At 45.4% G+C, this 24,086-nt stretch overlaps 1 protein-coding gene across 2 annotated transcripts; it reads left to right on the forward strand.

The window, feature by feature from the left end:
* The first annotated feature begins 19,944 nt into the window (after window positions 1-19,944).
* On the forward strand, window positions 19,945-23,894 carry SMIM22 (small integral membrane protein 22). 2 transcript variants are annotated; one of them, XM_080981758.1, is made up of 5 exons: window positions 19,950-20,098; window positions 20,233-20,313; window positions 22,037-22,213; window positions 22,966-23,042; window positions 23,525-23,894. In XM_080981758.1, the coding sequence occupies exons 3-5, from the start codon at window positions 22,078-22,080 to the stop codon at window positions 23,570-23,572; spliced, it is 261 nt and encodes an 86-aa protein (XP_080837884.1). In that variant the 5' UTR covers window positions 19,950-20,098; window positions 20,233-20,313; window positions 22,037-22,077; the 3' UTR covers window positions 23,573-23,894. The 2 variants fall into 2 exon arrangements, with proteins under 2 accessions (XP_080837883.1, XP_080837884.1); XM_080981757.1 differs by lacking the exon at window positions 20,233-20,313 and having other exon boundaries at window positions 19,945-20,098.
* The last annotated feature ends 192 nt before the right edge of the window (window positions 23,895-24,086 follow it).

Here is a 24,086-nt window from a genome sequence, read left to right on the forward strand (position 1 = left end):
ATAGTATCTGAGCACACCTGGATTTCACCCTCCTCACAAGCAAATAAGCACTCAGCTGTTATACATAACTGAAATATCTTTCGATAACCTTCCCTGCAGCTAGCCATTTGATGCATTTAAATTGACAAATTATCATCCTTGCAGACAATGTTTGGTCTCCTATTGATTGGATTGGATGAATTTGTTTCTTGCATACTGCTTGAGCGGCAGAGATGGCACTTCATAAATTCAGGGTGGCTGGGTGTGGGGCAGAGCTGAGGGGCGCCATAGCTCATCTAAATTCAAATTATGTTACTCTAATTTCTTCCTCCATTATTGGCCATTGTGAAAATTCTAGGTTGCTTCCACAGCTAAAGGCATTGTTTTCCAGCAAGCGTCTGCAAGTGGGATTCAAAGGGAGATTGAGTGGTTGTTCAAGACTGGCTAATTCCAGGTTGCTGGGGGCTCTCGGACAATGTGTGCTCTGGCAGGCCCCTTCACCCACTTGAATACGAGTTCTCTTCTGATGACTGTGCTGCTAAGCCTTATTGAATTATAAGCATAGGGTAATTATCATGCTGTGTTTATTTCAGCTGCAAATTTCATAAAGGTCGCCATAGTTGTGACGTAGGTATTCCTGTTCAGAACCAGAGTGCAATGCTGCAATTAATCTGAGCTTAGAAACTAGAGGCAAAATTTCATTAGAGTCTTCTATCGAATTACAGCGCAGGGCAGATAATTTTACACCACAATGATATACAGTGGTACCTCAGGTTACATACGCTTCAGGTTACATACGCTTCAGGTTACAGATTCCGCTAAGCCAGAAATTGTGCTTCAGGTTAAGAACTTTGCTTCAGGATGAGAACAGAAATCATGCTCTGGCGATGCGGCGGCAGCAGGAGGCCCCATTAGCTAAAGTGGTGCTTCAGGTTAAGAACAGTTTCAGGTTAAGTACGGACCTCCGGAACGAATTAAGTACTTAACCCAAGGTACCACTGTATATAGAATAATCGAATTAGAATTGTAGTGTTGGAAATTTAAAAATAGCATAACAACCCTCTTGACCTTCTGTCCCATATGGGGATCGAACATGCAACCTTGTCTTTTATCAGCACCACACTGTTTCGCCTGCTTGGTTTCATTTCTGTTATGAAGCTCATACAAAGACCTGCGAGGGGGCCAACAAGCTGTTAGCTTTGCTTTGCTTTTACAACTATCCATCGAGAGGATGCCCATTTGTCTCGACTGCAGACATGCTTAGGAGGACATTTCATAGCTTTGTCAAAGATGATAAAATCATATTATCAGCGAGGGAAGGGGGGGAATTGGAGGGCAAAAACAATAAGCTTCATCACTTCCGAGAATACAAGCTGTAAAATTAACAAGGGAACCAGTCTGTTAGAGGTATATAGCTTTGGGGAGCCCTTTCAATAGTAGGTAATGATGATGGATCTCCATCATTTCAAATAGTTTGGCTTAAGTCAAGGACTGGGACCTGTGGCCCTTCATTCCCGACCATCCCTGGCTTTGCTTATTGGGGCAGAAGAGAGTAGAGGGTCCTGCAACATCTAGAAGAGCACAGGTAGGGATGAAGAACAAATCCGATTCTGTTCACAGTGAAAAGGGAATTTTGCAATTTCTGAAACAAGAAGCAAACCAAAACATAGCCATCTCTTGAAATTCACACTTCTCCCAATTTTGCAGTGCAGTTCTCCAGCCAAGCAATGTGTACAAAAATGTATATGCTTGGGCAAAGTGTGCATTGAACATGCATACGTTAGTGAAAATACATGCATGCAATAATGCAGGTCATTAGAATAAGCTGCTATGCACGCAAAAAAGTATATTATGCAATGCTGCATACAAAAAATGAAATTCACACTACAGTGGTGATGAATTTTCTTGAGGATTTTTTTTTTTGGGGGGGGGGGGTTGAATCGAAAATCAATGTAGAAATGTAGAGAGCTGAAGACTGAGAGGTGGAAAGAAACCCCAGTTGACAGATTTGCCCATCCCTAGCCAGGAAGGAGTTCCACAGCATTGAGCTGGCAATACTGAATGCACAACTCCTGGTTGGACCACAAGCAGTGAATTCCCTCAGAGACTTCGGTGACTGGGAAGGGATATGAAGACTCAGGTGGTCCTTAAGGTATCCTGGACCCAAGTTGTCAAGGGCATTGCAAATTAAGTTAAGCACCTTGGCCTTGGCCTGTAGCGTATGAGCAGCCAGGGAAAGATTTTAAGCACTGGAGCTGTGTGTTGGTGGTACTCTGTCCCCACCAACAGTTGAGCTGCAACCTCCAAGGATTGTGCTGGTGGCTTCTTTCTCAAGCCAAGAAGCATTGTGGTCGAGATTCTGGGCATACGTGTCAGCTGTCTCAGAGGATAGCAGGAGAAAGGGGAAATGTCAAGGTGCCATGCGAGGGCAGCCACACAATCAAAGGCAAGGTTTCAAATGTCATTGCGCTTGACCTTTGACGGCCACCAGCAATTCTTGTCTCTGCAGCTTTGATGCAGCCCGTGAAAGTGGTTCTGCGCACAGACAGAGCAGCCTTTTGCAGAGCAGAAGTGGAAGCTCTGCAGATCTTCAAGACCTGAACACCAAATGGTGGCATCTAGCTCTGCAAGCCGTTCCCAAAGGAGGTGTCGTGAGTGGTGAGTTTGGGTATGAATACTCACAAACTTCCTTGTCTGCAGGGAGGTCAAAGAATTCTGATGGCATCTGGAGCAGAAATGGCCATGTTTGCTGATTTGTCCTACATCTGGAACAGAAATCCATCCGATTTCCAAACTTAGTTTAGTTCTCCACATTTCCATTTATGAGTGCTTTTGAAAATTCATCAGCATTTTATTATGGATGTGTCCCAAGAAATGCATTTTTTGCATGCAAGTTTGCCTATGATATACATTTTTGCAAATCAATCTTCCCTGATATAATGCATTTTTGTATGCTGTTTTCATGACATTTATGCACACTTTATCCTAGTATTTGCATTTTTAGGCACACTACCTGGATACAGAACGGTACTGCAAAATTCAGAGATGCTTGGATTTCAAAATATAGGCTATGCTTTGGTTCATGCATTGTTTTGCAAAGTGCAAATGCAATTTGAATTCTCCTCCATCTCTAGTAGCTAGTAGCCAGCAGTCTTCAACAGTCATCAGTGCTCTTTTAAGCAAGGGCCTCTTTAGCCACCAGTGGTCACTTGAGAAACCTACTTAGCTTCCAGCTTTACAAGTAACTTGGGAAAAGGCTGTCTCCTTCCTTGACTGCTTTAATAAAAAAGCACATTAGCAGATGAGAATTGCCCTCATATGAACTCAGAGAATTCTAGCAATTGCCAGCTGGTGGTGACCATTGGGTCTGGTAGGGCAGAAGGTAGGGAGAGGAACAGTAGGTGGTGCCATATCAGGCAGAGCCACTCCTGATTAGTAAGAAGTAATAAGGTAGGCAAGTGGGAGCAGACTCAAGTGCACAGCCCCATTCATCCTAATAGACCAGCCGCCAAGGGGGGAAATAGCACCAAGCACTTAGACACTGTCCTTTGTTTTCCTATTGTGGGCCAAGTTCTATTTGATTCCATGTTCTCTCAAGCGAACATTTTCAATAGACGTTGTTGTTCCCAGCAGAATGTTGGTGCCGGTAGCGACTGGCCACAAATCTGGATAAAAAGGAAAGAAGATAGATTGATGCTGCTTTTATCGACTCCTGCACAGAACGGTGCACCTCATATTTATTTTATGGCAGGCTGCGCTCACAGCATCTTGGGCCAGGGAGGCGGAGGGACAGAGAGGGGGACCCTGAATACAATTACCTTAGAGGATGCATTTGGAGGGCTGGTTGCCTTTTAAATCACACTGTACCCAACCAGATTGATCTTTCCTAGAGCTCATTCTGCTCTTCTTGGATCCCAGGCATGGGCCATTCTCTTGGGAGACGGTGCGTCCTCTCGCTCTTTTTCAAGAGTTCATAAATAAAACTTCTATGAGTCTGCAGTCACTGAGAAGTTTCTCTCATTCACTTTCTCCCTGCAGTCTTGTTTATTAGTTCTTGTCTTGCACTTTTATGAGCTTTGCAGGAATGAATTTCCAACATTGCACCGGTGTAGATTTAAGGGCAGTTTAACTGATGGATGCCTTGTTAAGGACCATGGACATACTGTGACCATGGACTACCAATGTGTTCGATTCCTCTGCTCTGGTGAATGCTTAACGCAGCCAACAGGCAGCACCTCCTCCCACTCTTCCTTGCTGGGATCTGATGAGTTCTTCTTAATTTCTCAATGAGAAGCACCATAGCAAAAATTGATTTGATGTGTGTGTGTTTCAACAATTCTCCATCAAGTTATAAGAAAAGAAACTGCATCCAAAAACTTCTCAAAGGGTGGGCATATTGTCCAAATTCATGGCCTAGATTGCATGACCAGGCAGCGACAGCCCCAGCCCCCAGGGATCATAAGGAATAAAGACTCTGACAACGTTCTATGGAATTAAAATTAAGCCACAACTTTATTAAACATCTGAATGTAGGAAGACCTTAGCTTAGGCCTTGGGCGTTTATCTCTCCCAGCCCCCCAGCTGAGGGGAACTGGGGCTCATCAGGGCAAACGGGATATCGGGGTGCTCTGCGAGAAGTAAGTGTAGCAGGCAGCTCGGCCCATATCCCAGCATGCAGGGTAGTTCACTGACGACCTTTCAGTGTATGGCCAGTGACACCCATATATATAACTCCTTTAAGAAGAGGACCCTGGAATCGCTGTCGCGCGGGGGGGGGGGGGGGTGAGTCACCACTTCACACACACACCCCAATAGGGAAGAAAAGGCTAACAGATTCCACCCAAGGCCATAACAGCCAAAGTTGTGATTAATTGCTACAGGGAAGACAAAACCTGCCAATGCAGGAAAATTTCTTCCCGGTCCTTCAATAGCAACCAGTCAAAGACCGTAGCAGCGCCTGCTACACAGGAAGAATAAGTTAACCTGCAAACTAGAAACATTAAACAAAGGGAGGGTAGGGAGAGTGAATCTCCAGAGCCGACTGCCTAGCTATTGTCAGCTCCACCCCCTATTTATAAATGGGGCTGGTCCCACCTCCCAGCAAGAAACTTGATTACTGGGGTTGGGTGTGAACCTCCAAAAATTAACACTGAGAGGCAAGCCAGCCCCTCTTTGCCAGTAAGCTCCTTGGGCACTGTAGCACCACGCACGATCCCACAAAGGGCACCCACAATGTAAAGTGTGAGTGCTCATTGCTAAAGGAGTAGCTACTGTTGACATTAGGGGTCAACAACCTTTTGTGGGTCTGCAGGGACACAATTCAGGGAGTGACACATGCACAGGGTTCTGCCCAAGTGGGGGGGGCAGCATGCATGTGTGATGTCACGCGGTGGGAGGAGGCCCAATGGGGCCAGTCATGGTGGCAGAATATTGAAGAGGCCCGGCCCCCTCCTTGAATTTTTTTTTGGGGGGGGACTTGCCCCCTGCTCCCCCAGGTGGCACCCCTGCAGAGTGACATGGACACACACACATCCTCTGGCTGCCTCTGACTCCCAGATCACCCCCCCCCCCAAAGACAGAAAGATACAAACCACGCATGCAGGCCCACTTTGCTTTTCTGTGGGGTATGCGTAAAAGTAGGATCCAGAAGAATTAAAGCAAATCCTCTTGGATGTGCAGGGATTATCACAGAGTGCTAACCAGTGCTCACCCTCAAATTAACTTTTGTTTACTTATTTATTATGCTGATATCCCACACACGAGCCAGTGTGGTGTAGTGGTTAAGAGCAGTAGACTCGTAATCTGGTGAACCGGGTTCGATTCCCCGCTCCTCCACATGCAGCTGCTGGGTGACCTTGGGCCAGTCACACTTCTCTGAAGTCTCTCAGCCCCACTCACCTCACAGAGTGTTTGTTGTGGGGGAGGAAGGGAAAGCAGAATGTTAGCCGCTTTGAGACTCCTTCGGGTAGTGATAAAGCAGGATATCAAATCCAAACTCCTCCTCCTCCTCCTCCTCCTCCTCCTCCTCCTCTTCTTCCTCCTCTTCCTCCTTCTCCTCTTTTTCTTCTTCTTCTTCTTCCCTCCAGGGAGCTCATGGTGGTGTAAACACTTCTCCACCCACCTCCCCACTTTATCCTCACAACACCCCTGCGAGGTATGTTGAGAGACGGTGACTGGCCCAAGGTTGCCCAGTGGGCTTCATAGCTGAGTGGCCCCTGGAACCTCAGGCTCCCAGCTCTTAGTCCAACACTCTAACCACTACAGGACACTGCGCACTCCTACGCTCTTTCCCTTTTTAGGGCTCTTTACCAATCAGAGGGTGCCTTCAAATAGAGGACTGTCATCTGTAAATGAGGATGCATGGGCACCCTACCAGAAAACGGGAAGGTCACATACAGTTCAGAGCGATCCGATCATCGGCCTTCAAGACCTGTTGTGCACCAATCTTGAAGAAGCCATAGACGCAAAGGTCAATGACTCATGCTGTCATTTGTGCCACCCCCACCTCAAACGCTGGGTCCCACGAACTGCAGACTTGCAGCAGACAAGGAGCTTCAAAAGGAATTGCTATGGCATGCCCATTGTGATCCATGCCTGCTGGCTGGGTCTGAGCCACCTTTTAAATTTAGGAACATAGAATCGTAGAGTTGGAAGAGGCCCAGAGGATCATCTGGTCCAACCTCCTGCAATGCAGAAATCTGAACTAAAGCATCCATGACAGAAGACCATCCAACCTCTGATTAAAAACCTCCAAGGAAGGAGGTTCCTGGGAGCAGGGGTCTCTCCCAGATGTACCTGGAAATGCTGTGAGGGGCTGAACCTAGGGCCTTCTATATGCCGAGCATATGCCTCAACACTGCATTGAAGGACTAGACAATATCCAAGTTGCCTAATCCTTTGAAAGAGGATTAGACAACTCCATGGAGGACAAGGCTATCATTAGCTGCCATCTATGATCACTATGTTCTACCTCCATCGTTGGAGGCAGTATGCTAGGAATCGGTTGCTGGGACCGAGCGGAGAGTGCTGGTGAACTGAGGTCCTGCTGGTGCGGAGCGGAGAGTGCTGGTGAACTGAGGTCCTGCTGGTGGACTTCTTGCAGGCATCTGGTTCGCCAGTTGTGAGAACAGGATGCTGGACTAGATGGGCCACTGACCCAATCCAGCAGACTCTTTGTGCTGGGCCCAGGGGTAACCCGAGAACCGCGGTCCAGATCTGGTCCAGAATCTGTAGGTTCCACTAGGAGTCAGTCCAACAGGGTCAAGGCGGGACACGAGGCAGGAAACCAGGCAAGGACAGGTACAGGATCTGGCATAAAGCAATGTTGCTCCCGCAACCTGGGGCGGGGTCTGACAGCCTTTTATCTTTGTTGGGGTAACGGCCGGTCCTGATCCCCCGGCGACTCACCTCCCTGTTTTGCCCAAAGGTGAGCACTCCTCCTGCAAGTACTCCTTCTCTCAGACCTTTGTCTCTGCAGCTCGGGAGACGTCGGTGGGTTACTAGACCCAGGGGCCGCCTCAGCCTCCCCTGACCAAATTGGTAGTGGAGCAGCTGTAAGTGATGGCCCAGCTGAAGGCAACGAGGTAATCACTGCATCTGGAGCCAGGGCAGGTTCAGGCCCCTGACTCGGCCCAGCTGGTATTTGTTGCAGGGGAACCTGTGCAGACTGGGACTCTTCAGGATCAGGCCCCAGACTTGGTTCAGATGATGCTTGAGGCAAAGGATCCAGTGCAGGCTGAGACTCCCCTGGGCCCGAGCCCGAGTCCCAGGCCATCATACTCTTCCTATATTCTTATGTCATAGGGCAACTGGATAGCTCAGTCAGTAGAACATGAAACTCTTAATCTCAGGCTTATGGGTTCAAGCCCCACATTACGCAAACAGATTCCTGCATTGCAGGGGGTTGGACCAGATGACTCTTGTGGTCCCTTCCAACTCTACAATTCTATGATTCTGCCTTCTACAGAGTCAGATTAACTATCCACCTAGCTCAGTATACATTGTCAGTGGTTTTCCAGGAGCTATCCTCAGCCCTAGCTGGACATACAGGGGATTGAACCTGGGACTTTCTGCATGCAAAACTGATGTTCTACTACTGCTCTACAGCCGTTCCTGACTCCTCTCACCTACACCAGAGAAGCAGCTGGGAAAGGATGTTCCCTGTAAGACAGAAGACTCCGCTTTTGATGCCCCCCAAGGTGATTTCATGAAGAAATCATGATTTCATGACAATTGCTTTGTCTTGGAGAAGGAAGGAAGGAAGGAAGGAAGGAAGGAAGGAAGGAAGGAAGGAAGGGGGCAGGGAGAGCGAGAGAAAGCCTCCATTGCATGCAAAGTATTTTGTGGCAGGAGGATCATCTAAAACTTTCAGATGTTTATAGCACTAAATGGAGATGAAAACCTTGTCAGAAGATTATCTGTAATTTCTCATCTGGCTATTGAAGAAAGACAACAGGGCAGCATTATAGAGCCCAGACAAAATGTGACTGCAGCAACAGTTCACCTAATTATAGCCACCGAGGAGCTCAATAAGGAAAAGAGCTTTTTCTCTTTGACCTTTCTGATCACCAGGGCTTTACATAAAAGAGTGCATTAGCTTCTGTCTTTGTGAACAGCAGAAGCCAATCTCATGTTGACTTTAGCGGTGAAGCACAACACATCTGTACTGCTTATGAAACAACTTCAGTGAAGCTTAGGCAGGAATGGACAAATCGCAGTTTTGCTTCCTCTCAGTTCCCCATTTTTCCAATCTTAATTTCAGGTCTCCACATTTTCGGATTATTAAAAAGTCCTTGTGAAAATTCACCAGCATTTTAGTGTGCATTTTTGCTAATATATTATTATTATTATTATTACCATTATTCATTTCATTTCTACACCAGGGTCAACCACAGAATGCACAATTGTATGCAATTTTGTCAACTTTTGCAAAGCCATTTCCCCCCCAATATAATGCATTTTCTATGTTGTGTTCACTGGTATATGCATTTATACGCACACTTAACTCTAGTATGTACATTTTTGTGCATACTATTTAGCTGTAGAACTGCATTACAAAATTCAGAGAAGCATGAGAATTTTGAAGGAGAGTTATGTTTTGGCTCCCATTGTTATGGCACCGGAACCAATGCATAGCCAACTCTTTCTGTGGTTGTTCTCCTCCTCCGCCTCCTCTTCCCTGCTGGGTTCTGTAATGGCAACGCTGAGACTAAGAAGGAGGCTGAAGCTGACAGGCAGTGCTGCCACCTTCTGGGCTGGAGGTAAATAAGAAGGGGTGATGGTGGCTGAGGGCAGAATGAGGTTGGTGGGCAGTTCACCATTCACTGTAATGGACCTGAAATCCAAAGTTTCCCCCCTTTTTTAAAAATTAGGGAAATGTTAAGTGTTATTTTTCAAGGGTTGTGTACAGATTTTTGCATTAGTAGAATTAAGATGAATAAGGTTTGACAATTGGATTGTTAAGACTATAAGGCTTTATGGATGTGCATGAATATGTCAATACAATGAAACCAAGAGGGGGAGTGGAGGGAAGTCAACTGAGATTTACAATTTGAATTTCTATATTTGGCTTGTTTTGCTTTGTTATTGTACTATTATTGTTTTGGTTTTTTTGTCATTTTTGGAAAATTTATAAATTGTTATCAAATAATAATAATAATAATAATAATAATAATAATAATAATATCACATCCAAAGTAGTGTAAACATCTAACCTGTAAAAAAAAGGACACATTTGAACCCACAAATTCATCTGAAGGTTCACATTCCAAGCCACGTGGATTTCTGCCTCTTTCTCCAGTTTCTGGCAGGCCCCCAGGGGGAGGCTTTGGCAAGCAGTTTGCTCGCCCTCTCACCCTGGCCAAGGAAGTGCCACACTTCAGGGAAGCTTGCTGTTGACTTTTGCAATTAGGTGGAAAGCGAATGGGCAGGAGCTGGTTGGAGGCGGCTGGCTCATTAGAAAGGGCTTTGCTTCCCCTACCTATCCTGCATTACAGCAGCACTAATGAGCCCCTCCACTTTTCCCATTCCGCTGAGCTATGACACCCACACTATTTTCACATGGCATTGTTTGTGGAGTTGGAGCCGCACCAAGCCCAAATGTTTCTCCAATTCGGCAGCATCCAAAGACCTTGCAGATACCAGCCCCCAAACATTTTATTGATGCTCTCTTTGGGCTTGTTAATATATTGATTTCTTTATTTCCCCCCTGAAAAAATAACAATTCAGTATTTATTAAATTTCTATCTCCCTCCCCCTCCCAGGAGCTCAGTTCGTTTGTTCTTCCTTCCTTCCTTCCTTTCTTTCTTTCTTTCTTTCTTTCTTTCTTTCTTTCTTTCTCTTCTCTCTCTCTCTCTCTCTCTCTCTCTCTCTCTTTCTTTCTTTCTTTCTTTCTCTCTCTCTCTCTCTCTCTCTCTCTCTCTCTCTTCTTTCTTTCTTTCTTTCTTTCTCTTTCTCTCTGTCTCTTAATAATTACATTTCTATCCCAAACCAATGCAATACTTTTTTTTTTGCATTCAGAACATTGTGAAACACTTGAAAACAGTCATATATTATCACCACTAATAATTTCAAGGTTGACAGGATCTTTTAGTCTTCAAATGGCTGGATGAACAGGGATGTTTTAAAATTCCTCCTGAATGTTTCCCTCACAACAGCCTATAGGTTCGGCAAAGAGATTGTGGCTAGCTCAAAGGCACCCAGTGAGCTATGTGGCTCCAAGTCTGTTTTTTTAATGTCAGCGTTGAGACTGGTAGGACTGGTCTGGGAGGCCAACAATAGGTGGCGCCACACCCAGCAGTAGGCTGAGCCAACTCATTCTAGTTTTGTCCCATCCTCCTCCTCCCTCCTGAGTTCTAAGGATGAGGAAGCTTGCAGGCAGTGCCACCCCCCCCCCCGGGCACACTGCAAGCAAAATGGCAGGCAGGTGGGAGGCTGACTTGGGGCGGAGTGAGGTTGGTCTGGCAGTTCCCCATTCATCACAATTGGACAAGCTTCCACCACTTAAGAGTTTTGTATCTTGAAACTGGGCTTGGACCAGTTTCCTCTGTAAAGTAGGAGACACAGCCACTTTCCTGAGAATCAATACTTAAACTGTACTCCCTCTTTGGTTATTTAACTTATACAGTGGTACCTTGGATTAAGTACTTAATTCGTTCTGGAGGTCCGTACTTAACCTGAAACTGTTCTTAACCTGAAGCACCACTTCAGCTAATGGGGCCTCCCGCTGCCGCCGCGCCACCAGAGCACAATTTCTGTTTGCACCCTGAAGCAAAGTTCTTAACCTGAGGTACTATTTCTGGGTTAGTGGAGTCTGTAACCTGAAGCGTATGTAACCCGAGGTACCACTGTAATGCAAGAGACAGGGTCCTGAAGAACAACACTAGTGTAGCGATTGACTGTGTAGCAGTTTCCCCTGGCAAATAGGGGCAGTGGTGCATGGTGTGGAGAGAGGCGTGTGGCCTGGAGAGAGAGGGTGTGGCCTATAGGGTGGAGGTGTTGCTTAGCAACCAGGCAGAATGGCATGATCTTCGCTGAGGTAGCATGCACTTTGATTGACTGTGTAATTTTGAGGGAGTTTTTCATCTCCTGAAAGTTTAGTTGTTATGTAACAAGGCCGGAATTAAGAAAGACAAAACCTCTCTGCTCTTTTGTCCTCAAATTATACAGTTTTTGTTCGGTTTGCACAGTTAAGTGTTATCAGGATTTCTTTTCTCTCTGGACTCCGTCAGTGTTATTTAAGTGACTTTGCTAATTCATGGCAGCTGTAACTCCCATGTTGGGCTGCTGCTTTGGCAAAGCTCGCTGTGCTCTGGCTGCAACATTCCTCATTGCAATCACTTCGCAGAAGGTCTCTGAAGCTCTTCCAAGCGCCTTGCCAACATCTGGAGCGCTAATCGGGTCGTGTGTTCCTTCCTGCAGTGCCGAGTTCCATAATGCCTTGACCTCCAGCTGCCTGACCGCATTTGCTGTCACTGTTGTGGTTTTCTGGTGCATCACCTTGAGGCGTTGTGCTCTTTAATGAGTGTTTTTACCAAGCTGGGCCCGAACTGGGGGTTTATTTGGCAGCACTCTCCAGATACAGCTACTGGGGAGATTCAGAACTGTGCTGCTGACCAATGCTAGGTTAGGAAGCCCACAGAGGTCACTCCTTGAAGAGTTTTGAAAATCAGCATTATAGCTGGAAGATGGAAGGGTCAGGGTTTGTGGTGATACATCATAAGTGGTCGTCTTAGAGGGATCGCTGAAGAAGCAAAGTGCATTGAGAGTCAGGGGAGCGCGTTGTCCCCCAAAAGAAAATAATGGTATATTGCACATTAATGCTCTCACTGTAAACCTGTTTTTCCTTAAATAATTCCTGCTTATTCTGATGGAATTAACTTTCAAGGAGACGAGGGTGGCGCTGTGGGTTAAACCACAGAGGCTAGGACTTGCCGATCAGAAGGTTGGTGGTTCAAATCCCCGTGATAGGGTGAGCTCCCATTGTTTGGACCCAGCTCCTGCCTACCTAGCAGTTCGAAAGCAGGTCAAAGTGCAAGTGGATAAATAGGTACCGCTCTGGCGGGAAGGTAAACGGCGTTTCCATGCACTGCTCTGGTTCACCAGAAGCTGTTTAGTCATGCTGGCCACATGACCCGGAAGCTGTACGCCCGCTCCCTCGGCCAAGAAAGCGAGATGAGCGCCGCAACCCCAGAGTTGGTCACGACTGGACCAAATGGTCAGGGGTCCCTATACCTATACCTATACCTAACTTTCAAGGAAGCTTGCTTACATGGAATCAGATGATTGGTCCATCTAGCTCAGTATTGTCCACACAGACTAGCAGTGGCTCTCTAGGATTCTGGACAAGGGATTTTTCAAGCCCTACCTGGAAATGCAAGGAATTAAACCCAGAACCTGCTCTACTACTGAGCTATATAAGAAGATGCTTTATATGCATACTGTATAACCGACCTGTTTTAAGCAGGCCGTCTCAGATTTATAGAAGCTTCTGATCCTAGTTCTGGATGTCCCATTTTGGCTCCTGTGCTCTGGCCGCGCCAGAGTGTGGGAGCAAAAGACAGATCCATTCTTCTTCCTCCTTCTAGAAGCAGCACCGGCTAGATTACCACATTACTGCCTATACGGACTGGCAGCAGCTCTCCAGGGTCTCTCTCATCCCCAACTGGCAATGCCAGGGCTTGAACCTGGCACCTCCTGCGTGCAAGGCAGACATTCTACGACTGAACCACAGTCCTCCTGATTTGGCATGTCAAAATTGCCTTCTTTTCAAGTAGTCCCAGCTGTCCAGCAAGGGGAAAGGCAAGCGGTACCTATGCATGAGCTACTTGTTTGAAGTGGGGAGTGTTTACCGCCCTCAGTCTCTCCCCTCTGGCGTCACCTATGACCCTAATGCTTGAACGTAATTGCTCTGCCCAGGGATACGTGTCTGTAACTTGCACCAGAGGGGGGACATGGTGTTCTTTCAACATGATTGGCATTGGAGGCCAGAGAGTGAAAGCAACAAGGTACTGGTGAGAGAATTCGCCCGCCACGCTGAAGACATGCTTTCCATATTGAATGTCCGGCGGGGCTTTTGGAAGCTCTCTTCCAGAGTCTTCAGATCTCGACCTGCCTCAAAGGGCAGAGCGAAGGGGCCCCTGACCCTGACCCTGCTGCTCTTGATACGGCTGAGAGCAGACTGGCTAAGAGCAATTCAGAAGTATTTATTTTTATCCTTGATGCTCTCTCAGTGATGCTTGCCTGGAGCTTCTTAAGGATTGGAAAAAGAGCTCTCTTGAGCAGCTGAGACCCCAAAAGTGTCCTTGCCCCACAGATTGCTGGAGAGGCTGGCCTCTGCCCATTTCTGCATGCTGGGTTTCGGCTCCACCTTCACTAAACATTTAAAACAGCACCACACCGCTTTAAACAGGCATGGCTTCCCTGCAACGAATCCTGGGAAACTTAGTTTGTTAAGGGGGCTGAGAGTTGTGAGAGACCCTGCTTCCCCTCACAGAGCTATGCTTCTCTGGGAAGAAGAGGGATTGATTGTTAAATCACTCAGCTGATGGGTCATAGGAGCCTGCCTTCATCAAGTGGTGGGCTTCTGTTCAATAGAAACTGCTTCTCCCTCCCGGAGCTGCTCTTTGGCGCTGTCCTGCATGGCTTCAACACAGAAGGGGGGGGGGAGCCCTGCAGGGAGGCTTGAAACAGGAACAGACTTTGGCCTTTCAAAATTCAGCAGCGCCCTGTGCGTCGCCAAAATTCGGCACGCCTCACCTCTTGCCTTCCATTTTTCTCAATTCACTATGTCATAGTTGTGACGCCCTGCGGTGCCCCCTTGGCTCGGCATCCAATGCGGCAAAACTAGTAGCGCTGCCCTAAATCCACCTCTGCTTGCAAAGCCCCTTGCAGTCCTCCCTGTGTTCTCCTTTGCACCTCCGATAGGGTTGTGGGTTCGAGCACCATGTTGGGCAAATGATTCCCGCATTGCAGGGGGTTGGCTTAGATGACCCTCATGGTCCCTTCCAACTCTACGATTCTATGAAAGGAGAAGTGCATGGGAGCCCTTTCCGATGCCCCTCCTTTCAACCTTAGATGTTGGGGATTTGGTTTGCATGCAACAGTACTCTATATATGAAGGGGTGGCTGAATGATCTTAGACTCTGTGTGCATTGGGGATTAAGAATGATGGAGAATTGTGTCCAAGGAAATGATGGTTGCTGAAAAAATAAGTCGTTTAAATAGTGAGTGCTGAGTGCATGTCTGAACTCCTGAACTCAAAATTAAAGTATATTTGTAAGATCTATCTGCAAGTATATATAATATATAATAAGTATATATAATATTCATAAATATGAAGGAGAAAATGAGTAAAGAGAGCAAGAAAATGTTGGAGAGAAAGAAAATGTACCTCAAGTTATATGTGTGGGCTCTGATGTTTAGGTGTGTGGGTTCACTTTCTGTTGTAAATGAGTGAAAAAATATCTAAAATAGGAAACAGTAGAATCTAGACAGCCAGGACTCAATTATACAGCTGCAAATAAAATGTTTGCAATGTGTTCTAACATGCAATATACAAATGTGACACTAGATGGCAACAGTGAGCTATGCAAAATTCAATGTGTTTTTTCCCCCCAAAATGTTTTTTCCAAGCATTTTCAGTGTGTTTTTTTATATGTGTGTAGATTCCACACTAGCCTTGTGTTAAAACAGTTTGAAAAGAGCAGAAGGCAAGGTGGATGTAGGAAATGGGGTAAAGGGACTTTTGGCCTGATCTGTGATGGACATCCAGTTTCCCACCCTAAACCTTCTCCCCATGTCTCTTTCTGCAAGCCTGGGCTCGCCTCTGCCTAAACCACATCTTCACATTTGAACCATGTAGCCTTCATGCCTATTGAGCAAGCAACGCAAGCCTGTCACCTTTTGAGGTGTCCATCAATCTCCCTAACCATCATTTCAATCAGCGCCAGTCCTTGTAAATAAATGCAGCATCCTCTGCGCCCTGCCAAGATCCATCAGTGCAAAGTGTTCCACGGAGAAGCGCTGAATTAGAAATATCATCCTTCCATCACCTGGCAATAACAATAGAGGCGAGAAGGTACTGTATATAAAGTTCCTATTCCCTGCTTTCTGAAAAGTAAATGTACTTAATTTGCTAGCAAGAGGCAGCCTTGGTGAAAGCCTTTGGATGTGAGCTGTGCAGAGTGAGTTTTAAAAAAGCAAAACCCTGGAAACAAAGCAATTTTCTGAATTAATTTCAGCCAAAGAGAAATGGCATTGTGTTTCCTTCCCACGTGGTGCAGCAGTACAACTGAGGATTGCTTGGGTGGCTTTAAAAGAGGATGAGATTCGTGGAAGATACGGCTATTACTGCCCTCTCCCCCGGTGTTGTCCTTTGGCAAGTGAGTGGGGCTCAGCTCATAGGGGAGGAGGCATGTCTCCCTTGCTCTCAGTTGCCTGTGCAGCAACTTCCACTGAGGACATCTGAAATAAGGGCTTCGTTTCCAGCCCTACCTGAAGATGCCAGTGACTGAACCCGGGACATGGAAAGCAGATGTTCTGTTACTGAGCTACGGCCCTTCCTGGAAGCTGCCTTTTACCAAGCCGGAACATTGGTCAATCTAGCTCAGTATTTCATATTGTTGCTGGAGAACACAGTGGGGTTGGAGGAGTGTTCTTGTGCTCAGGTTTCTGCTTGTGGGTTTTCCCACAGGAATCTGGTTGGCCACTGTGAGAACAGGATGCTGGACTGCATGGGCCGTTGGCCTGATCCAGCCGGGCTCATCTTAGGTTCTTATTGCTTGCACTGGCTGGCAGCAGTGCTGCAGGGGGCCTTTACCAGCCCTACTTGTAGATGCTGGGGACTGAAGCTGAGACCAGGTGCTGTACCACTGTAATATATCCTCACCCTTTCCTCTGTCTCCAGGCTCATATCACTTGCGCCCTCTTTAAGCTGTGTGAAATGGGAGAGGAATTCTCAACATGGAATGAAACAGCTCTCTCCAGTTCCTGCCGGACACCCAGGATGCTTTCCTCGCTTCTCTCCATCAGTTGGGACCAGACAGGTGTGAAAAAATAGACACCGAGAAGCCCGCAAGCGGCCCGTCACATTGCCTTGTCTGCTGTCGCATCCGATAAGCCCAGCACCGGTGATTGTGTGCTGTGTCCAAAACAGTTGTTCACAATAGGTTTTTTTGCTCTATAAACACCAGGCAAAAAAATATCCTCTCAATATTATAAAAAAGCTTCCTACTCCATCTAAAACAAGGTCTCCACATCATACCAGGTCAAGCTCAAAGTGTTACTATTAGTATTTAAAGTCCTTAACAGCTTGGGACCAGTAACCTGTGAGATTGCTTTAGCATGTATGTGTCCACTTGACGTCTTCAATGTGCAGAAAACTGGCACTATTACAAGTGCCAAACAATACTTGTTCCATGTTTGTATGAAATTGATATTTTAGTGTGGCAGCTGTCACACTTTGACTCTCTTTGCCTATTGACATCAGGCAGAGGCCTTCACTGTACTCGGGTATGTACCTCGGGTTACATACGCTTCAGGATACATACGCTTCAGGTTACAGACTCCGCTAACCCAGAAATAGTACCTCGGGTTAAGAACTTTGCTTCAGGATGAGAACAGAAATCGCGCAGCAGCAGTGGGAGGCCCCATTAGCTAAAGTGGTGCTTCAAGTTAAGAACAGTTTCAGGTTAAGAACAGACCTCCGGAATGAATTAAGTTCTTAACCCGAGGTACCACTGTATCCTTTTTGGCACCTGCTTAAAACATTTTTGTTAGGCAAGCCTATCCAGTCATGTAGAATGTGGACATGTGCTTTAATCTGGTTTTTAACTTATAGTTGATTTTAATTACTTTTTGAACATTTTAAATGGTTGCTTTTAACTTTTGTAAAACTGATAATTTCATTGTTTTATTATTTTGTAAACCACATTGAGGTGTGCGGGGTTTTGTTTTTTTACACCAGGATTCTGCACTAGGCCAGAGCCCCAGACCTGTTCACTGTCTCTGCTGCTGCACAGCGCTCTGAACACGTGTGGCGAAATCCCCCTCCAGCCCACCTCAGGCTAGCTTTCCGCTTCTCACACTGAGATGTACCTTTCCTCAACTGCCCAGCATTTATTCCTGTGTTAAGATGGAAGCTCATCCCTTTGGGGACTGGAGAACATCTCTCCAAAAAATAAGGATGTGCAAGAGCACCGTGGCTTGAATCTCCATATATATATATATAATTTTACACCTTCTGATGAAAACAACATGGAGCATATCAGCTGAAGAGTTAGAAATGATTGTTAAGAGGAGGAAAAGGAAAATATTTCATAGCTATCTGTGCAAACCCAACACCTCTGTAACACCTGCCAAAACCAGAAAGGGTTTGTATAGGTTGTTAATACGTGTATAGCACTGCGGACATGAATGGACCAAGGTCTCAAAGTCCTAAAGGGGTAAAGAAAGAATTCTGACCAACATGGAGTAAGGGCAGAAAGAGGCAAATGCTTTTTCTTTTTCTCATTATATAATACCATTTTTACCTCACGTTTTTCTGGCTCTGGTTTTAGTTAAGCCCCATCTGCATCATGCAAAGAATCTTGGGGACTGTGGTTTCTTAATGATGCTGTGAGTTGTTGGAAGGCCGCTATTCCTCTCACAGAACTACAATTCCCAGAGATCCTTGGGAGGAGGGATTGACTGTTAAACCACTCTGTAAATTGTAGCTCTGTGAGGGTAACAGAGGCGTCTCCTAAAAACTGGCAGCATCCTGAAAAAGCCACACTTCACAAGATTATCAGTGGGAGGCAATGACTTTTTAAAAGTGATATAATGCTGCTGGTAAATGATATATAATGAAATGAAAATGATGTCTAAAATAACGTTTGTAAAAAAACAACAACCCAGAAGCCTTTCTTCTGGGAATTATAGGGATAGAACTGCCTAAATTGTATAGAAATTTATTCATGTAAGCGACTACAGCGGCAAGAATGTTACTTGTCCAAAAATAGAAAGGAGAAGAAGTCCCAGCAAAGGAAGAAGGGATACAAAACCTTATGGAATATGCAGAAATGGTGAAACTTACCGGAAGAATAAGAAATCAAAATAACAAACTTTTTGTGAAAGAATGGAAATGGTTTATTGAATATTTACAGATAAATTGTAAACAGATAAAAACACTGGCAGGATTATTGTAACAACCCGCAGCTATATAAAAGTATATATATATAAAGAAGATAAATAAATGAGTAAGTTAAGTTAATTTGGATATGCAGAAGATATTAAAAATAAATTTAAGGAACTGCAGAAAGCGGGGAAAGGAAGTCAAGTTTTAAAATGCCAGAATGAATGTAAAATCAGTGAAATGTATATATATGAAAAGTATAATTTTTTTTTAAAATAATAATGCAGCATTAAATGTATAGTGCAGATGAGGACTAACTCATACTCAGAATCGACCCACTGAAATTAATCAGCACAGTTTTTTTTTTAGGCCCTATCCATGCTATACATTTAAAACAATATCCTAGTTTAAACAGGCATGGCTTCCCCCAAATGCTCCTTGGAACTGTAATTTGTTCAGGGTCCTGAGAGTTGTTAGCAGACCCCAATTCCACACAGGGCTACAGTTCTCTGAGTTCCCAGGGAAGAAGAGGGATTGGCATTTAAACCACTCAGGTTGTCAATGTTTGGCCGGGATCCTGAAGTAGGCTATCGCCTGCAAGGTAAATAAAACAACTTCGCCATCTGCTGGACACTCAGGAATTGCACGCATGCATTTTTTTTATCTCCAGAACCAGCTCTGTTCCCCAATTCCTCAAAAGTTTTCTTCTTCCTCATTCATAAGAACGTAAGAAGAGCCTGCTAGTCCAGCAGCCTATTCTCACAGTGGGCAACCAGATGCCTGTGAAAGAACTGCAAGCAGGATTCGAATACAAGATCACTCTCCTCTCCTGTGGTCTTCAGAAACTGGTATTCAGAAGTATTACTGCATCTGAACCGTGGAGGCAGACAGTAGTCATCATGGCTTGTAGCCACTGTCCTCACAGGGCTCTTGAGAATATCAGTCAGTGTTTGAAATTTGCACTTCTCCAAAATTTGCAATTGAATTCCCCAGCCACGCAACATCTGCAAAAGATGCATATATTAGGGTAAAGTGTGAAAAAACTCATGTATTTAGTGAAAGTAAGAAATACATTATACGAGCGGGAAATTTGCTCTGCAAAAATGTGCAGATTAGGCAAGACTGTGTGCAAAAAAATATGAATATGAAAAGAAATTCACAATAAAATACCGATGAATTTTCATCTGGACTTTTTTTTAAAAAGCAAACTGATGTGGAAATGTGGAGAACTGATCCTAAGTTTGGAAAAGTTGAAAAACAGAGAGAAACCGGTACTGGCCTATGTGAATTAGGTTGGTTTGCCTTTAAATGCAAACTGATTCTAATTTCACCCTCATCCCCTACCAAGGCTAGGAGAAGAGGATGTGTTTGCTATTTGTTTGAGCTCAGGTGGCTGCAGTTTAACTACCGGACTGGGCACTTGCTGAAACAGGAACAAGGAAGTGAAAGCGGGTGGCACACCTACTGAAAACCAGAGAACAGCAAAACCTCACAAAGGAATACCTGCAGGTAACAATATATAGTTTTGTCACTTGCCATTTAAGCAGTTGATTTTCTAGGTTTCGTGTTGGTCACTTTGAGGAAGCCACTTCCTAATTTTGTTTTACTTCTCTAAGCCAAGTTAATCTCCTTCCTCTGCTCAGTTTTGTGGGTGATTCTTGAGACCTGGCAGGTCCTAGGAAGGAAAGTAGAACAAGGAAGCATATGAGAGGGCTGAACAGAAGGTAAGGGGCACAGCACTGTGCCAGGTGCCAGAGGCTTGGTGATCTGGAGTTGCTTATTTTCTGCTGCACCCTGAAAACTGCAAAAATGAGTGTATGAGAACCATTCTTTTGGCCTGACTGGCAAACCAGCAATTGGCCAGGTAACCAGTATCGGAGTCTAGCACAATCCAGCCAGGGGCAGCTTCAGGTTTGAGAAATGGGATGCGGGTGGCGCTGTGCTCTAAACCACTGAGCCTCTTGGGCTTGCTGATCGGAAGGTCAGTGGTTCGAATCCCCGCAACAGGGTGAGCTCCCGTTGCTGTGTCCCAGCTCCTGCCAACCTAGCAGTTTGAAAGCACGCCAGTGCAAGTAGATAAATAGGTACTGCTGCAGCAGGAAGGTAAACGGCATTTCCATGAGCTCTGGTTTCCGTCATGGTGTCCCGTTGCTCCAAAAGCAGTTTAGTCATGCTGGTCACATGACCCAGAAAGCTGTCTGTGGACAAACACTGGCTCCCTTGGCCTGAAAGCGAGATGAGCGCTGCAACCTCGTAGTCACCTTTGACTGGACTTAACCATCCAGGGGTCCTTTACCTTTACCATACCAGGTTTGAGTGCAAAGTATCCTCCAGTTGGACTCCTCCTGTGTTTGTGGAGCTGATGGGAGTTGCTGTTCAAAATATCTGGAGGGCAGCAGTTTAGGGAAGGCTTCTCTCTCCCTCTCTCTCTCCCTCCCTCCCTCCTTGTTCCGATTTATATACCACTTGATTATTTTAAAAAAGGTGGGATGTGAGACAAACAAAAACGGGAATGTGGTGATACAGAATTTGAATGTTTTGAAGCATTTCACATGTCAGTCTTGTCTCATGTTTATTTTTTATGGGATAAGTGAAGTTCATGGATTTATTAATTTTTTTAGTGGGAGGACTCCTAAATTGTCATCATTTAGGAGCAAGTCCTTCTGTGGGTTGGCCATGGACCTGTGGAATGCTTAAAGGAGGCTTTAAAATATAATTTTTGTTCATCGTAAAACAAACTGAACAATTTTTCAGTTTTGCTTACCCTTTTGGATCACGCCAAATTTTGCAAGGGGAAATGTGTCTAAAATGCATGTTTTAGTGGTAATGCATGCAATTAGAATGTGAGGTTTTGTGCATTTTTCATTTTAAAAAGAGGAAATGGGACAGAGTGGACTAAAGACTATAAACACATTCGAAACTGACACGGGTTGGGAATAATCCATCCCAAGTGCAAAAAGGACACAGGGTTCCAATATGTTAGACTGCTAGAAACATAGGAAGCTGACTGATACTGAATTTGACCATTGGTCCATATATCTCAGTATTGCTTGCACTGATTGGCAGCAGCTCTCTAGGATTTCAGGCAGAGGACATTCCCAGTGAAATGTTGAGATGCTGGGGATTGAACTTGGGTCGTTCTGTATGCAAATTGCAAAGCATGTGCTCTACCACCGTTCCCCTAAAGCAAGTTTCCAGACCTCATTATACTGGTTAAGGTGCCATTTGAAATAGAAGCATAGGAAGTTACTGTGTCAGACCATAGGTCCATCTAGCTCAGCATTGTGGACACTGACTGGCAGTTGATCTCCAGGGTTTCTGGCAGGGAGTTTCTCCAAGCCCCATCAGGAGATGCTAGGATTGAACCTGGGACCTGTCTGCATGCCAAACAGACACTGTACCACTGAGCTACATGCCTTCTCTTATCTTCTTTTTCTCTATCTACAGATAAAACAGAACGTCAGAAAGGGGGCTACAGACAACCAAGTATGGCTTCCTCAGGGAAAGATTTTGGCCAAGAGCTAAGTGATCAGATCCACGATGTACTGAACCGACTGGAAAGCAAGCAGATGTTCCAGACTGCCTGGGACATTGCGGCATTTGTCATTTTCTTTTCTTTCATTGGTAAGTTGGAGGGTGTGGCGGGGAAATGAGAAGGGGAAAAAAATGGTTGCTTTTCACAGCTGATATTGTTTTTTCTCTAGACCTTGAGCCATGTCCCTTGAGGATTTGGACAGATCGCTATGGCTCAAGCTGCTTTGGTTGTTGACGCAGAAAATCCAAATGGCCCCATCCCATAGTGGTGCAAAAAATATAGATTATATATTGGAAGAAACTGAATTTTAAATAACTAAAGCAGCCTTGCTGAAGCTAAGCAAGGCAGGGTTTAAGCAGTGCCTGGAGCTGGGAGCCCCCTCAATGTCTGTTTGAGCTCCATAAAAGACAGGTGGGATGTACATTACTAAAGTTGTCTCCACTGAACCATTTAACAGTACCGTAAAATGTGTGTCCTAGGACAGGCTACAGCTCTTCTTTGTGGGCTGGCCCCACTTTTCTAGGCAGGGAACTCAGAAACTGATGCATCCAAGCTATCACCTTTACTGAGACAGACCAGCTCCCTTTAACTCTTCCTCAAATTATCTAGTGGCAGCCATTCTATCAGGCTGCTTCCATCTCAGTTGGCCATTATAACTTTTAAGAACTGGTGCCTGAGCTTTTCCCCTCGCTCCTCCCCTCTTTTTCCTCAAGTGCCATGTATTTTAGATTGCAAGCCAGACAACAGGGGCAGATGATCTTTGTGAGCTGCACCAGCAGCCTATTTTGGCTGAAGAGCATGGAAGAAAACGCTTTAAACAACAATTCTTTCTGTCTTCCAGGTGTGGTTCTCTTCATGGCCCTCATTGTTCTTATCCGCTGCTTTTGCTGTTGCTGTGATTGCGATTCATATGAGAAGGTGAACATTTTCTGGTATTATATTCCCACACTTAGAGCAGGGATCCTCAATTTTTTGGGGACCTGGGAGCACATTTGGAAATCTAATTAATTATCATGGGCACCACAATAAACCCATTTCAGAGAGGAAAACCTGGTGATGCTCATAACTCCCCTCCCAAAAAAAACACCCTACACCCCCTGAAACAAATGAAGACGTGAAAGAGGCAATATTTCCCAAAAAACAGGTACCCCCCCCAAACTCCTTTTTAAAAAAATTGTTTTGAAAAAATGAGCAGGGGAGCATATGAGGTCCTCATGATCTTGGGATGTGAGAAAAGGGTAATATGGCATTAACAGATCACTTGGGCTAGAAGCAGATCCGGGCTCAAATACACAGCATAGCGCTGTAGGCTGCATTCACACAAACGGGGCAATGTGCATTCCACACCCTTGCCATGGTTTACTGCTTGAGATTCTAAAACCTTGCTTTCCTGTATACAGGTCCCCAGGAAAAAGGCTGGCATTGTTAACCAGGGGATGGAGCTGTAGTTTTGCTATGACTGATCACCTAAGCAACCAGGAAGAGGACCAAATATTTGTGCTTTTCCTGGATTTTCTCATCTGCACTGGAATTAACCGTAAATTGGACCTTGCCTGGGGAGGCATGTATGATTAGGGAGGTACTGGAGGCCAGATGCACCAATTGTGACAATATTTAGCCCACAACTGATTGCATATTAAACTATTCCCTACGGTTCGGTATCTTCTGCTTTTTGATCACTGGAGAGAAGATCACAAGGCAGCAAACTCCTCTCCCAGTTGGTTTTTTAAGCCATCTAGTTTGTGTTTCATTAAAGGAGGGGCAGATCAAGATCGGCTAATTGGGTTTTCTGGCTGACTCACATAAAGCCATACTAGAAAAGGGATAACTCTCAACAACCATTACAGGGAATGGGTCAATGCTCTTTTCTTGTGTAGATCAAGATGCTGCATACTAATGGCAGACCTGCTGTTTCCTCTCCACCCCCCTGCCCCCCCCATACCATTTCTCACCCATGAATAC

This window comes from Podarcis pityusensis, assembly GCF_964106645.2.
Source record: "Podarcis pityusensis genome assembly, chromosome: 14".
NCBI classification, from domain to species: domain Eukaryota; kingdom Metazoa; phylum Chordata; class Lepidosauria; order Squamata; family Lacertidae; genus Podarcis; species Podarcis pityusensis.